General features: G+C 44.8%; 1 protein-coding gene across 6 annotated transcripts in view; it reads right to left on the bottom strand.

The window, feature by feature from the left end:
• Positions 1-17,753, bottom strand: part of NIN (ninein) — a 112,334-nt gene that overhangs the window by 46,227 nt on the left and 48,354 nt on the right. For all 6 annotated transcript variants that reach the window (XR_013216485.1, XR_013216487.1, XM_077267373.1 and 3 more), the window contains exon 4: positions 8,177-8,346. Coding sequence is in view for 4 of the 6 variants with exons in the window: in XM_077267373.1 (XP_077123488.1) it covers positions 8,177-8,346 (170 nt within the window). In the remaining 2 variants the exon portion in view is untranslated. The remainder of the gene's footprint in view (positions 1-8,176; positions 8,347-17,753) is intronic.

Consider the following 17,753-nt stretch of genomic DNA (forward strand, 5'->3'; position numbering starts at 1 on the left):
CCGGCATACACAGAGGACACCCGGCAAGACCCGGCATACACAGAGGACACCCGACATACACAGAGGACACCCGGCATACAAAGAGGACACCCGGCATACACAGAGGACACCCGGCATACACAGAGGACACCCGGCATACACAGAGGACACCCGGCATACACAGAGGACACCCGGCATACACAGAGGACACCCGGCAAGACCCGGCATACACAGAGGACACCCGACATACACAGAGGACACCCGGCATACACAGAGGACACCCGGCATACACAGAGGACACCCGGCATACACAGAGGACACCCGGCATACACAGAGGACACCCGGCATACACAGAGGACACCCGGCATACACAGAGGACACCCGGCATACACAGTGGACACCCGGCATACACAGTGGACACCCGGCATACACAGAGGACACCCGGCATACACAGAGGACACCCGGCATACACAGAGGACACCCGGCATACACAGAGGACACCCGGCAAGACCCGGCATACACAGAGGACACCCGGCAAGACCCGGCATACACAGAGGACACCCGGCAAGACCCGGCATACACAGACTCCCCCCAGAATACACAGAGAACACACAGCAAACCTTACTCTGTGTCCATACCCTACAGATCTCCAACTATTGGGACATTTCCTCATCTCTCCATCTTCCAGAAGCTAAAAACACTAATGAGCGAGAATGTAGATGAATGTAGGAGTTATTAATCACCGGGAAATGATTCACGAAGCAAAACATGGAGATATTAAATAACACCTGTCACAATGCAATTTACTTCAGGAGTATTAAGGTTATTAAGACCCGAGTGCATCATTAGGGAAACTGCCGGCATCTTATGAACCTTCTGGTGACGGCAAGCGCTGCCATAGTACAGCGTGATCTGCACTCCGAGGACAGGGAGGGAAGACCTCATTAACCATATTGTAAGAAGCAGCTGTACCAGGCACGTAGCGCATCTCCAAGAAGAAAAAAACATGATCTATAAACCCCTGGAACCCAAATTGAGCGTATCACGCCGTGAGGAGACGCTGATCAGCATTCACATCCCACACCGGGCACCACCTGTGTATCTGCTCCTCATTGTTAAAAAGCCCCAAGTCCTCTGGAGATGGAGTGTTCACCTGATCACAGCGGGCTCCACATCTGCTTTATACTGACTTCTATGAACCCCTGCTGCATGCTATATTGAGATAGAAAATTATATTTTTATTGCTTATACAGCGGCGCCAACATTTTTTTCTTCAGCACCAGGAATGCGTTGACAACCAAACATCCCATCGCACATTATTTCTAGGAAACCATTTACCCAGCATTTTTATTTTATTTTTTTTTTAGTTTAAACGGTCTGTCTAACTCCATGAAAATATTCTCAAACTGTTCACAATTCTGTAAATTAACAAAAGTAGTAATGATCAATCTAATGGCTCCTTCAGGCCAGAATATGGACCACACACAGAATTTATAGCCAGCGCTCCAATGAAAAATGGCAGAAGAGTGCATGCAATGTGAAGGCAGCTCCGGCATCTGCGCATTGCAGAAGGGTGACCGTTTGTTTTTGTTTTTTAACTGTAGATTTTTATTAATGATACATCAGTTATTGACAAAGAAAAGCCAAAAGCATCCTTTACAATCCAAAACAGAAAAGATGGGTGAGAATCTATAGCTCTTCCAACACACCGGATAGACTTAAAACAATATATCAAGAATGTTACCTTAATATGTACAGACAAATAGACAAGACACACGCCATTGGGAAGGGAAGGGGAGAGAGCAAGAACCAGGGGGAGGGGAGGTCAAGGCTCGAATACTGATCTATTCCGGTCTCTGCACCCAGAAGTAGTCCCAAGGAGCCCAGACCGAATCAAAGTACTCTACCCTTGCATTTAGGATCACGGACGGTCATATATTCCATCTGTCTGATATCGTTAATTCTGTAAAGTAGATGGAGGAAATGTGGCGGAGAAACCTGCCTCCAATTAAGGGCGATCAGACATATTGCCACAGTAAGGCTGGTTTCACACTTGCATTGGGCAGAGCTGCGGAGGGCTGCGTAGTTCCTCAGTTAAGCCCCGCCCACTGCCGCACCTCTTCCATTCAGCTCCGCCTACATCGGCAAGCGTCCTGCGTACCTATCTTTAACATTGGGTACGCAGGCCACGTGGATGTATGCGGATGCCTCCGCATGTGTCTTTTTGACGCTGCGCCGACCACAACAAAATGCAACATGTTGCATTCGAAGCAGTTCTTTGCAGCGTAAAAACGACGCATGCGGAGGCATCCGCATACATTCGCATGGCCTGCGCACCCAATGTTAAAGATAGGTTCGCAGGATGCTTGCCGACGTAGGCGGAGCTGAATGGAAGAGGTGCAGCAGTGGGAGGGGCTTAACGGAGGAACTACGCAGCCCTCCGCAGCTCTGCCCAACGCAAGTGTGAAACCAGCCTAAGTAGGTGTAAGGCTATGTTCACACGTTCAGGATTTCCATCCTTTTTTTTTCCTGACTGAATCTGCAGGTCTCTGCAGAAAACGCAGGTGCGTTTTTTGGTGCGTTTTTTGGTGCGTTTTTGGTGCGTTTTTGGTGCGTTTTTTGGTGCGGTTTTTGGTGCGGTTTTTTGTGCGTTTTGTATGCAGTTTTCTCTGCAAATTGTCTGTGTTTGACACAAATAAAGCTTTAACTGCAGTGGGGGAAAAAAAAAAAAGAAATGATGTCATTTCCTTGGCCAACCCTTTTCTTCTTCCATCCTCCATTTTGGGACTAAACACCAAAATGAGTGGACGTGTTTTGAATGACAGCGCTCCGCGTTTTGCGCCGCATGCGTCACTGCAGCGCACGCATTCGGGCGCAGAGGACGCAGCAAGTTGCATTTTTGCTGCGTCCAAAATCAATCAAAAAAAGGACGCATGCGGCGCAAAACGCAGCGTTGTGCATGCGTTTTGCTGCGTTTTACTTTGCGTTGTGTGTTGCGGCGCCGACGCTGCGGCGCACAACGCAAATGTGAACATAGCCTAAGTGCCACGTATTTCAGTGCCACGTGCCACGTATTTCAGTGCCACGTGCCACATATTTAAGTGCCACGTGCCACATATTTAAGTGCCACGTATTTCAGTGCCACGTGCCACGTATTTCAGTGCCACGTGCCACGTATTTAAGTGCCACATGCCACGTATCTCAGTGCCACGTGCCACGTATTTAAGTGCCACGTGCCACATATTTAAGTGCCACGTGCCACGTATTTCAGTGCCACGTGCCACGTATTTCAGTGCCACGTGCCACATATTTAAGTGCCACGTGCCACGTATTTCAGTGCCACGTGCCACGTATTTCAGTGCCACGTGCCACGTATTTAAGTGCCACGTGCCACATATTTCAGTGCCACGTGCCACGTATTTAAGTGCCACGTGCCACGTATCACGTATTTCAGTGCCACGTATTTAAGTGCCACGTGCCACGTATTTAAGTGACACGTATCATGTATTTAAGTGACACGTATCACGTATAAGTGACACGTGTCACGTATTTAAGTGCCACGTATTTAAGTGCCACGTATCCCACGAAGATTTTCCATGGAGAACAGACACATCCAGAGATATGTCTGCTCTCCACGGATGCAGCAACACACTGACAGGAGCCATAGTTCCTGTCGGTGTGTCACTGCGCATGCGCGAGCGAGTTTACCGGCGGTCATTGACCCCGGCACTCTCGCTTAACGGCAGTGCTGCGTGGGAAAGTTCAACGCAGCTGTACTGCTGTTAACCGAGACGCCGGAGCCATTGAACTCCGGAACAGTACGCGACACACTGCTAGGAGCTTCGCTCCTGGCAGTGTATCGCCGGAGAGCAGCCGATCGGCGTGGGACACTCGTTTTATGGATTCTGCGGACAGGGAGTATGGATTTGGTTTATTATTTTGTGATTTTTTTTCCTGGAGGATCGAGGGCTTCGCCTACAAGTGTGCTGTTGGTGAGTATATACTGTGTTATGTGTTGTATGTACTGTACTGTGTGTCATGTATGTGTATTGTGTGTGTTTTGTGTAACTTTACCATTGTGCTAAGTCGCCGGACACAGGGACAACTCTCCCATCCTAATACCGGATGGGAGTAGTAGTCCATACGGCGACTTAGCACAATGGTGGCACTAGCGTCGCATGGGGACACGCACACACACACGCATACACACACACATACACATACACACACACACACACACACAGACACACATACCAAATCAATCAAACGGCCGACACGATCCCCATGCGCCGGTATGCCTCCATGTCTCTCCGCCCACACACTTCCGGCCCCGCACTTCCGCCGGCTTCCCCGCACTTCCGGCTGCAGCGGTTCTGCACAACAAACCGCAGTAAAACCCGCAGATATATTTTTGATCTGCGGGTTTTACTGCGATTTTGACCTCACAATGGAGGTCTATGGGTGCAGAACCGCTGCGGTTCAGGAAGAAGAATTGACATGCTCCTTCTTTTTTCCGGGAGCTATTCAGCACGGCTTTTTTTTTAAATTTCCGGACCATGTGCACAGTGTGTCCTGTTTTCCATAGGGTACAGTGTACTGTACCCTGCATGGAAAACAGCTGCGGAACCGCAGCGGCAAAACCGCCGCGGTAAAAAACGCACTGTGTGAACATGGCCTAATAACAGTTTTACTTCCCTTTTCCCCCATCCCTTAAGGGGTACGATTTAGCAGGTATATAGTTGGATCTAGTTCCACTTCGGCAAAAAGCACATTAGAAATCAGCGAACGCACCCCCCTCCAGAGAAGGGTGACCGCTTTATTAAAGCAATCCAAATGCAACATACATTTGACGATTCGGACCTAAATTCAGGACCTTCATCAGAATCCAGAGGACCATAGCCCCACATGCAGAGGTGCTTCTCCTTTGCGCTCCTCCTCCTGAACCACTTCATCTAGTGCAATCCGCTACATTCTGATGAAGGTCGAGAATTTGGGACCAAAACATCAAATATATTGCAATTTGATTGCTTAAATAAAACGGTCACAATTCTATTGCTCAACCCCCTGAATATATTTACGGACTGGACCCCTACTCGGGCACCACTACTCTGACAAGAGTGAAGTACAGGTCCTTCTCAAAAAATTAGCATATAGTGTTAATTTTCATTATTTACCATAATGTAATGATTACAATTAAACTTTCATATATTATAGATTCATTATCCACCAACTGAAATTTGTCAGGTCTTTTATTGTTTTAATACTGATGATTTTGGCATACAACTCCTGATAACCCAAAAAACCTGTCTCAATAAATTAGCATATTTCACCCGTCCAATCAAATAAAAGTGTTTTTTAATAACAAACAAAAAAACAATCAAATAATAATGTTCAGTTATGCACTCAATACTTGGTCGGGAATCCTTTGGCAGAAATGACTGCTTCAATGCGGCGTGGCATGGAGGCAATCAGCCTGTGACACTGCTGAGATGTTATGGAGGCCCAGGATGCTTCAATAGCGGCCTTAAGCTCATCCAGAGTGTTGGGTCTTGCGTCTCTCAACTTTCTCTTCACAATATCCCACAGATTCTCTATGGGGTTCAGGTCAGGAGAGTTGGCAGGCCAATTGAGCACAGTAATACCATGGTCAGTAAACCATTTACCAGTGGTTTTGGCACTGTGAGCAGGTGCCAGGTCGTGCTGAAAAATGAAATTTTCATCTCCATAAAGCATTTCAGCCGATGGAAGCATGAAGTGCTCCAAAATCTCCTGATAGCTAGCTGCATTGACCCTGCCCTTGATGAAACACAGTGGACCAACACCAGCAGCTGACATGGCACCCCACACCATCACTGACTGTGGGTACTTGACACTGGACTTCAGGCATTTTGGCATTTCCTTCTCCCCAGTCTTCCTCCAGACTCTGGCACCTTGATTTCCGAATGACATGCAAAATTTGCTTTCATCAGAAAAAAGTACTTGGGACCACTTAGCAACAGTCCAGTGCTGCTTCTCTGTAGCCCAGGTCAGGCGCTTCTGCCGCTGTTTATGGTTCAAAAGTGGCTTTACCTGGGGAATGCGGCACCTGTAGCCCATTTCCTGCACACGCCTGTGCACGGTGGCTCTGGATGTTTCCACACCAGACTCAGTCCACTGCTTCCTCAGGTTCCCCAAGGTCTGGAATCGGTCCTTCTCCACAATCTTCCTCAGGGTCCGGTCACCTCTTCTCGTTGTACAGCGTTTTCTGCCACATTGTTTCCTTCCAACAGACTTACCATTGAGGTGCCTTGATACAGCACTCTGGGAACAGCCTATTTGTTGAGAAATTTCTTTTTGGGTCTTACCCTCTTGCTTGAGGGTGTCAATGATGGCCTTCTTGACATCTGTCAGGTCGCTAGTCTTACCCATGATGGGGGTTTTGAGTAATGAACCAGGCAGGGAGTTTTTAAAAGCCTCAGGTATCTTTTGCATGTGTTTAGAGTTAATTAGTTGATTCAGAAGATTAGGGTAATAGGTCGTTTAGAGGACCTTTTCTTGATATGCTAATTTATTGAGACAGGTTTTTTGGGTTATCAGGAGTTGTATGCCAAAATCATCAGTATTAAAACAATAAAAGACCTGACAAATTTCAGTTGGTGGATAATGAATCTATAATATATGAAAGTTTAATTGTAATCATTACATTATGGTAAATAATGAAATTTAACACTATATGCTAATTTTTTGAGAAGGACCTGTATAGTACTATAGATTATATTGCATTGAAGAAGGGCACACGGATCCCGTCGAATCTGCTACAGTTTTATTTTATTTAATAAAAGTGGTCTGAATCCAGTTTATAGGGACTGTCCAGTACTAAAATACCAATGATATCCCATCAATCAGGGGAAATCTTGCGCTGCGACCACAAGAAGTTGACAGTGTATGGAGCAGCTCCGATCAATGGATAGTGGCCATTCTTGGGTACTGCAGCTCAGCTCCCATTGAAATGAATGTTATCTAAGCTGCAACAACACAACATACAGCACTCTGCAGTTATGACTCTGTATACTGTTTACTTCAGGCTGCTAACAGCCGATTGTGGGGGTGCCGCATGTTGGAGCCCAACGATTAGATATTGATGACAAATCCCTCTAGCGGACATAGACAGAAGAGGGCCCTTGTGCAAGAACAGTGTATGGGCTCTTTGAAGCCCAATAGTTCCTCATAATGCACAAATCCTCCTAGTTTGAAGGTAGAAATAGGCCCCCTTACTTCTTGGGCTACCGAGCGACTGCACAGGTTGTACCAATGATATGTCCGCCCCAGACCTATCCCATGGATACATCATTAATATCTAAATCCTGGTCAACTGTTCATGGGGAAATGGTGCTCTGAAATAAAGAAATGGAGTGCAGTGGTCTCAATGAGCATGGTAGGGAAGCACTTTAAATTCTAAATGCTCCCTTATGGGAATGTGCAATTAAAGCCAAAGTATCAATATGAACATAGCAGGAAGTTACAGACTCCACGCGAATGATGCTCAGGTCTGATTTAAGCTAAGTTCCACTAACTTTTGCCGTATGTGGGGTCGGGAAGGAATTTTTTTCCCCATGGTGGAGCTTACTCTTACCACATGGGGTTTTTTTGCCTTCCCCCGGATCAACATGTTAGGGCATGTTAGGGCATGTTAGGCTATGGGTTGAACTAGATGGACTTAAAGTCTTCCTTCAACCTTAATAACTATGTAACCGAGGGCACAGCTATGGGAAGGCTTCCACTGCCCCAACAAGCCACTCTGCCTTGACAAGGGGATTGAGATAGAGGATTATGCTGCAAACCATCTTCATCCCAGGTAATGAAAAGTGGAGCCCTGTCTGGAGCCTACCACCAAGCCACCATACAACCCAAACATAACTAAGCACTAACCACGATAGTTGTACAAACGACCCATAAATCTGCTCAGACACAGCCACTCAAGGTTAGGATTTAATTCAATCAGATTTATATAGCCCATCCATCCTGACCCTATATCTGCACATAATGATGAGATATCCAAGACACAATCAATTAGGTTTTTTAACCATACCGACTGAAAATGAAGATAATCCACCAAAGATACTTGCTCTGGATTCTCTTAAGCTGCCATCAGTCACCTACCAGGTGGCAATGAAAAATAATGTCCCCCTAAAGCCATGAAATTAATTTATCTTCTTACCTCTTCACAGTTCCTGGAGCTGACCTGCGAGGACCTCGTCCCTTCATCTTCAGGTTCAATTATGGTCTCTTCATCAAACTCTTCCAGCGAGTCTTGAAGCTCAGGCACAGAGCGGCGGCCGTACCGCTTGCCATCTTTGATGTATTTAGGCTGGGCTTCGGGGGAGCAATCTGGTGTCAAAAATCAAAATAAAGTAGTTTAATTCTCTGCAACGAGATCGATGGAAGCGCCACTGGCCTCTTGTGATAAGAGTTTTTGGGAAAGGAAATGTTAGATAATGAAAAGAAATCCCTTCAAAAGGATCAGGTTTAATTAAAACTAGAGTACAAAACGTAACTTTCTGAAGGTAGCTAAGCAGTCAACCTTCAGGAAGCTCCTCTGTTGTACCAGCAGGATCCGCAAGCTTATATACATGACCAACAGTTACCAACAATCCTAGCATAGAAGTCTAGACATGTTACTACACTCCACCATTGACGATGTACATGTAAATTTTGTTGATTGTCATCACTACACCAAGTTCTCAAGACACTTAGTAGTCTGTTTCTTTTATGTATGGGACCTATACATGACAGAATCTGCACCCATCAAGGGTATATATAATATACTAACAAATATTGCAACTACCATAGGTCAAGAGCAGATTTGGCTTCACGAGCTTCCAAATCATGGTAGCAAAACCCTGAATGCCAAGAACTAGTCTAACCTCAGGGACCTTTATCAACATTTTTTTTTCCACAGGTCTACTAGGCTTTATCTGTTGGGGATTCAGGACTTTATAGTTCCTGGTCGTAAAATTTAAGGACAAATCCACCTCCGCAGACCTTAATTTGCATCTTCAATTAGTCAACTAGACTTTACCATGAATTGGCAAGGAGTAGTTGGGCACTCTGGAGTTTATAATTCATGGTAGTAAAGCCTATTTAACCTAGAGATGATGTCAGTAATGGTTTGTGAGGTTAGACCAGCCTTTGGAAACTTCTGAATAGCCAATAACTCAAGGCCAAAAATTGGTCAAATTACTAACCATTGCCAACACCTTCCATCGCCTACTCAACTTTCCTACTTTATGTTAAAAGCTGGACTTGATAAAAGGCCAAGGATTGGTCCAGTTTTAGAGACCTCATGCTGGCTACAAGGATATTTTTATTAATTTCCATCAAAGTGCAACTTTTATAAGTCAGCTAGAGGTCATCTGCTATAAATTTGGAAACTGCTGCCAACAGATAAAGCCCAACATCTGGTGAGTCTAGCCTCAAGGAGTAATGCCAAATCCATTAGGCCAATTGCAACCATGAGGGACAGCTTGACCACCTATGGCTTAGCCATTCCCATAGATTTTAGGTGGTAGTCATGGCGGAATAATGGCAGTGGAATAATTATTTGGCCACCAGCTATCATATGTATACAGGCATCTTTTCAAGATCTTTGTAAAGTATTTTCACAGGCACTTTACTGCTCTGTGCAACTTCCTCTCGGTGACATGTTGGTGCAAAATATTCCAATAATGATATTTACATCGAAAGGCCAGAAGAGGAGTATTTAAGGTCAAGTAGTTTGGCCAACCTCAACCAAGGGAAGACATTGTTGCCAGGATCTACAAGACTACATTAAGGATGGATGAGCGAGTAGGAAGGAGTCATCAATTTAGCCCCTTCGGGATCAACACATGAAAAAAAAAAAAAAATCTACTTTAAAGCCACCCGAACCATAAACTTTTATTAAACCACATACTCCCATTCGGTGGTAAACCTTCTATCACTACTTTCCCCATCATTTCCCCTAAGCACCAATAAAACTTTGGAAGTATTGCATAATAGTGGCGAAAAAGTCCCAGCACTGGGGTTTTCTTTACCCTATTTAGTGTATTGTGAATAATCCCCACCATTTGTACAGGGCAGGTTTATTATACAGACTCACAAAGGGAATCTTACAGGCAGCACAATATAAACCTGGGTGGTCGGGATCCCCTTGTGTTCAACACTGAGGTGTTTTTTTAATAACATCATTAGATTTGCTCCCATTAATTTATATTCCTTCGTGTGGTTCAAGGACAAAAGAAATGTCTGGACGACATGAAATTAATAAGATCTTGGATGAAGAGAGCGGGTGCAGGAGTGGGAAGGAAAGAAGTGTTGATTGTGATCAGACAAAATAGAAAAAAAAAAATTGCAAAAACATCTTCAGCCGTCGCATCAATGGCAAGAGGCCTTTGAGCCGAATACTTCAAAACACCTTATGATACATCTTCCTGCCGATCTATTCCTTTAATAGTGAGTGCGGGGCTTGAAGTGTATTATCTGGAGGCTCTGTGGATACATTATTTAATATCCAGCCAGGAGAACTAACTTTTTATTCCACCAAAATAAAAACACATTGCCCCTGTAAATTCATCAGCAGCAGAGACTGCTCTGATCTCTGTGCGAGACATCAGCGTCCTGCCTTCTAACTGCATAATGGCAGCCCATAGATAAACGACGTCTGGGTCAGTAAATAGGAATTTAATATTCTAATTATTGCAATTTTCTGGTGGATTGTAAAAATAATAATATATGCTTTCATGGCCTGCCAGGAACACACACAAAAAAATAAAATAAAAAAAAGAATAAAAACAATAACAAAAAAAAATGCAATTAGTAATTAAAAAAGTAATACATAAAAAAATGCAAAATAAAATAAAATAATAATATAAATAATTAAAAACACTAAATAAAATGCTATATATTGTATTTTACTTTTTAAAATTATTATAGTGTGTGTTTATTATTTACTTTTTATATTATTTGCTTTATTTACTTTCTAATTATTTGTATTATTATTATTATTATTATTATTATTATTATTTCTTAAAAGGAGTTGGTCACTACCAAACCGGACATCCGGGTAAAGGTAGAACTGCAACTCTCTCACTTTGTCTGAATAGTAGTTTCGCCCAAAAGAGACGAGTGAAGGGATCCATTCACGGCCGCCGATTCGAGACCTGGCACAGATGTCACTCCAAAGGCATCGGAGAACAGAACAGGCTGTTTTTCTTTTAACATATGGGAGTATAGAAACAGGAGTTGTCCGAGCAGTTAACAACCCCTTTAAGCTTCACTTTTAGTGAAAAACCAATATTAGCATGCAACTAGTATGGCATCCAAGATTTGGCAGAGTTTCTTAGACTTGCAACCTTCAAAAACATAATCTTGATTTTTTTTTTGTGGACAAAATCTCCGCCTAAAATTAATTCTAAAAATAACGGACCTCTGAACAGCCCCATAGACTATAATGGGCACGTGTTCCAACGGACCCCTGAACAGCCCCATAGACTATAATGGGCACGTGTGCCAACGGACCCCTGAACAGCCCCATAGACTATAATGGGCACGTCTTCCAACGGACCCCTGAACAGCCCCATAGACTATAATGGGCACGTCTTCCAACGGACCCCTGAACAGCCCCATAGACTATAACACAGCCTATATATAGTCAGTCCATGGGGGGGACAAAGGGTGCACTGGGTCCCGCCTGTACCCAATTCTCCCGCTACTACAGTACATAAGATGCCAGTTTAAGAAATGGTGCACAATAGGTGGGATCATTGGCATCGGAGCCCAGAAGCTTCAGGTTCCTTTTCTGTGGGGGTCATTTGCCTTCCTCCCGCACACAATACGTTCTACAAAGCATCAAAAATCTGTAATATGGCAACACTATTTTAGACATCGAGACTCCTCCAGTAACGGTCACAGTTACCAGTGAAAAATTATTAAAAAAAAAGGTGCAGCTGTGCCCAAAACCTAATTAGTAATTACAGGACCCTCGCAGACCAACACAAAATTAAATCTCACCCATTTTCTAAACGCCCCTCCTTACCGTAATCTTGTATTCTGCGCCGTTACTGCAGGGTCAAACCCCGCAACCTCCGTCCCTCAGTCTTAAATTAATCTCCTTCATTTATTAGCGAGGGACAAATTTAATCACGGCTACCTATCATGGCGGGAACAGATGCCGCTGAAGATCCGGCCGGGGCACCGGTGTGCGCTACTAAGAGTGTGAAGAAGGCGAAATGGATGGCGGTATTATACACTCCTCACCATTGATATTATCACTGCGAGATGGAAAAGTCACAGGATGGATAGAGGTTACGGATCTGCAAATGATGAAAAAATGGGAATTAAAATCAGAAACATCTGGATTATTTAGTCCGGAGTGTGAGCCTCGTGCAGAAATCCCGGCACCTCTGGCCTCAGCTGCTGTACCTGAGGTCATTAAGGGTCATTTGAGGAAAGTTATGCTGCTGATTGCACTTGGAGAAATCATCAAGATCCTCTGCTGGCAGCTCCTGCGTAATCACCGACCAATAAAGTCCCCAATGTGCTTGATGGGAGACAAGTCTGGTGACCCTGCAGCCAAGGGAGCAGGTTAAGGGGAAGCAGGCTGATCACAGTGGAAAGAGCTTCTCAAATGTCGTTTCCATTTTTTTTGTCATATGCAGATCAGTAACATGTCTCCACCCTGTGATTTCCATAATTCCATCACCTTTTCTTCTCGCTCTTGTAATTTCAATGCTGAGGAGCGTATAATTACACTCTTGTAACGATGGAAAAAAAAAATATTCTGGTTTCACATTCCAAGCAGCTAATTTAGCAAAGTTATGTCCTAAGCGTTCAGAATGAGACGGAATGATTAAAGTGGAGCAGTCACTGGGGTTTTTAAAAATTCTGTCACTAATGGCGCGTCTGAAGCCTCCGAAGACTAATTGCAAAAAATGAGACATTACCCGACATTTAATCATTTGGGGGAATGGAAATCAGAAACGAACGACAGAGAAAACATCCTCCGCAAAAGCATCGCGGTCCCGAAAGTCAAGACCACGGGCGAGTGATCCAAGGTGTCCAGGCATTTAGGGGTTAAATAGGGCTTCGTGAAAAAAAGTTCTGAAACTTTTCAAATTTACCTTTGAGATTTTCATTTCTGATCAGTTAGTAATAATCCAGCTGCTGAAAAGCCGCAGTCTCACACTTTTTAGGGCTGAAGTTTCATTACAGTTGCGCCCAGTCCGCTAGTCAAAAAGTCTGGACTGCTGGCTGATTTTTTTATTTACTTTTTATAATGAATTGGTGCATGTAAAACAAAGTCAGGATGTGTTTAACGAGACAAGATGCAACGGTAGCAAACTCTCAGCGAGTGTACACAATTTATTCAGTCCGAGTCTGTGAAAATGGTTAACAATTGACGCTCAACATATATGTGAAAGCTGGAAAACGTAAAGAGAACCTGTCACCTGCCATAAATGTATTTGTTTTCACCCGATGTAAGCGGCGCTGTTCTCCTAAATCCGGGGATTTTTTTCTTTTATTCCTGCGCCTCTGCGTTCCCGAGATACGGACCATCTAACTTGTATATATAAAATCTAGTCATGTTGGCCAAGTGGGCGTGGCCCCCAAGCTTCTGTGGGTGTCAACTTAAGGACCACTCCCACTTGGAAAAAAAAACAAGGACTAGATTTATAAACAGGGAAGAGGCGGCCGTATCTCAGGAGCGGAGAGGAGCAGGAAGAAAAGAAAGACATCGCCGGATTCAAGAGAACAGCGACAATTACACCAGGTAAAAATATTACATATTTATGGCAAGTCAGGGGTCCTATTTAAAGGGGATGACCCATAAACATGATTACTTGAGGTATTGGGAATGAAAAAGTAGTGAACATGTGCGGCCAACTCTTATAACCATGAACGGATCAGTGGGTCTACTGTACCAAAGCTCCTTCCCGGCCCGAGGTTGCCACAATATATGAATGTATGGGCCTGGAGTACAGACTGTTTAGCTACTGGATGCCTGTGTAACAAATGCACAGCTGTGAAAAGCTTGCAGAAAGTTTTCAGTCTATCTAGGCTTGTTGGATGAAAACATCAGCAAGAAGAGATTTGGCAATTGGAATACATAAATTGCAATTCAAATGTAAAATCCCCTTTAAGGACAGAATTCTACCTTCCCCTTTAAGAACCTCTAGATTATATACCAAGGCTGAAATTTAAACAAATTTAGAGAGCGCAGCTGAAGGGGATTTGCACTTTCATGCAGAAAAGTCATTCTAGCCCCCCGTATAGCGCTCGCAGCTGCCTTCCGGCCCCTTCACACACCACCCAAGCGATGAAGTGAGAACCAGACCTGCGCCATTGTACGGGCGCTGAAGGAGGCGCTCCCAGGGTATAATTGGGACCCTGTGATTAGTCTCAGCCTTGTAAGAACCCCCAGAGTCCTGCAGTAATGGGGCCGCCTATTGTGCCGAATCTGGCCCCTTCAGCTCAGTTCTCTGAATCCATCTATTCCCTTCTCCTCGGGTCGAAATGACCCCGTCACTTCAAAAGTAAGACTAATGTAAGAAGTAGGAGGGTGGAGGAGAGTGGGGGAGGGGGATAAGCTGATCATCCATCATGATCGCATCCTCATTAGGTTCCCACAGACTGCACTGTATAGTGGGGAATCTAAGGGCATGTGCACACGGTAAGTATTTGCAGCTGGAATTTCTGCAGCTCTTGGCCAGAAACACACTGGGTAAAGTAGGCACATTTTTGGCTGCGTTTCTTACATGAATTTTTGGTGCAGATTTTTCACTAATTAATATATGTGAAAAAATACTGCAAGAACTGACATGCTGCAGATTTAAATCTGCACCAAAAAAAAGCAAAGTGTGTATGCGACTTTAGGAATCCCATGCACTTTGCTGGTATGGGGAAAGCCTTCAAGTTTTGCAACAAATAAGCACAGAAAAAAAAACCTGCAACATGTGCACAAAGCCTTTAGTCTGGTCCTTTCCTTTAAGGAAACGCTCTGGTAACAGGTTTTTTTTGTTTGTTTTATGTATTGCGCCAACTGGATTTTTTTTTTTTGCCATTTGCCCATTATATCCAGATTCCCAACAGACCCTATGTGCCTGGGAGATGGTCCTTCAAAAAAATGAAGTAAAAGAGGCACAGTGTGTTTGGGGAAGGGGTGGGAAAGAGAGAGCATATCCTGACATTATGGGACCCCAATGTGTATTCTCTAAAGGGGTCACCAACTATCACAGATCTTTGGTCTTCTCATACATAGGGACTAGTTTGGCCCCTTTAAGAACCAGGGGTTAGGCAAACCCTCACTCGTTATAGAGTACGCCACGGGTGAAGAAGAAAGTCTAAAGATGGCTATGAAGCCTGTGACTTAGGGAAAAAAAAAAAAAAAGATACATCATGTATAAATAATAATAATACTAATAGGGAATGTTTGCCTGGGCAAATAATTTTTGGCTTTAAAAAGGCTCGGAGTGGCAGTGCTCCCCTTCATCAACACTCTGCTGCTCCAGAGTCCACCTGAATACACAGGAGATGGAAGTTGCCAGCTCAGCCAATCACTGGTCACATTAGGGTCCCACCTCCACCGCCGATTGCCTTGGCAACATTTTTTGTGTCTCAAGAGGGACCAGCAAGTAGACACCGGAGTGGACCCGTGGAGGAATACAAGTGGCCCGATGAAAAACTGGTGTGATGTAGAATTGTGCTTTTTAATTCTTTTTGGTTTATGACTCCCTTGATCCTTTTAAAAACAAAAATTAAATGGCCAAGACAACCCCTTTAAGGAACCTTGGTGTACATCACTAGAGTAGAGTCTAGGTGGGATGACAGAAGGGAGAACGATCTATAAACCCCCCAAAAGTTATTATTTTTATTATTATTTATATAGCACTATTGAGTCCATGGTGCTGTACATGAGAATGGGTTACATACAAATTACAGATATCACTTACAGTACAGTAGTTTGCTTACAGTAAGCAAACTAACAATTACAGATTGAGGCTGCCGTCACACTAGCAGTATTTGGTCAGTATTTTACATCAGTATTTGTAAGCAAAAACCAGGAGTGGAACGATTAGAGGAAAAGTATAATAGAAACATATGCACCACTTCTGTATTATCACACACTCCTGATTTTGGCTTACAAATACTGATGTAAAATACTGACCAAATACTGATAGTGTGACGGCAGCCTGATACAGAGGGGAGAGGACCCTGCCCTTGCGGGCTTACATTCTACAGGATGGTGGGGAAGAGGACAATAGGTTAAAGGGAACCTATCACCCCGTTTTTTTCGGTATGAGATAAAAATACTGTTAAATATGGCCTGAGCTGTGCATTACAATAGTGTAGTTTGTGGACCCCGATTCCCCACCTATGCTGCCGAAATACGTTACCAAAGTAGTAATTTTCGCCTGTCAATCAGGCTGGTCAGGTCGGATGGGCGTGGCTTCTTCCCCCAGATATTGCGTAGTTTTCCGTTGGTGGCGTAGTGGTGTGCGCATGTCCAAGGTCCCCAATCCTGCACGGGGGGGTGAAAATAGCAGCGATGTCCGTTATTCCATTGGTGGTCGGTGGGCGCGGCCATCTTCCTTTGGCCGCGCGTGCGCAGAAGCGGCGCTCTGCTGGCCGCGGCTTCAGGAAAATGGCCGCGGGATGCCGCGCGTGCGCAGATGGAGATCGCGGCGGCCATTTTCCTGAAGCCGCGGCCAGCAGAGCGCCGCTTCTGCGCACGCGCGGCCAAAGGAAGATGGCCGCGCCCACCGACCACCAATGGAATAACGGACATCGCTGCTATTTTCACCCCCCCGTGCAGGATTGGGGACCTTGGACATGCGCACACCACTACGCCACCAACGGAAAACTACGCAATATCTGGGGGAAGAAGCCACGCCCATCCGACCTGACCAGCCTGATTGACAGGCGAAAATTACTACTTTGGTAACGTATTTCGGCAGCATAGGTGGGGAATCGGGGTCCACAAACTACACTATTGTAATGCACAGCTCAGGCCCTATTTAACAGTATTTTTATCTCATACCGAAAAAAACGGGGTGATAGGTTCCCTTTAAAGGTTGCAGGAGCTCTGGTCTTAGTGAGGCGGTAGCTTTGGTGGTGGTGAGGAGGCAGCGGGGTCAGTGCAGGCTGTAGGCTTTCCTGAAGAGGTGGGTTTTCAGGTTCCATCTGAAGCATCCAAATGTGGCTGATAGTCGGACATGTTGGGAAAAAAGAATTCCAGAGGATGGAGGATATTCGGGAGAAGTCTTGGAGGCAGTTGGGTGAGGCGCGAATAAGTGTGGAGGAGAGGAGGTCTTGGGAGGACCAGAGATTACGTGAGGGAAGATATCGGGAGATTAGTTCAGATATATATGGAGGAGACAGGTTATGGATGGCTTTGTAGGTCAGTATTACTAATTTGAACTGGATACGCTAAGGGAATGGGAGTCCGTGAAGAGTTTTGCAGAGGGGGAAGCGGAAAAGTAGCGAGGAGAGAGATGAATTAGTCGGGCAGCAGAGTTAAGGATGGACTGGAGAGGTGCACGGGTGTTAGCAGGGAGGCTACAGAAAAGGATGTTGCAGTAGTCAAGGCGGGAGATGATGAGGGCATACACAAGCAATTTAGTAGATTGACGGTTGAGGAAAGGATGGATTTTGGAGATATTTTTGTGCTGGAGGCAACAGTAGGTGTAAAGAGTTTGGATGTGCAATTTGAAGGACAGGGCAGAGTCAAGGGTTACTCCGAGGCAACAGACTTCCAGTAC

This window comes from Ranitomeya variabilis, chromosome 1 (genome assembly GCF_051348905.1).
Source record: "Ranitomeya variabilis isolate aRanVar5 chromosome 1, aRanVar5.hap1, whole genome shotgun sequence".
Taxonomy (NCBI): Eukaryota; Metazoa; Chordata; class Amphibia; order Anura; family Dendrobatidae; genus Ranitomeya; species Ranitomeya variabilis.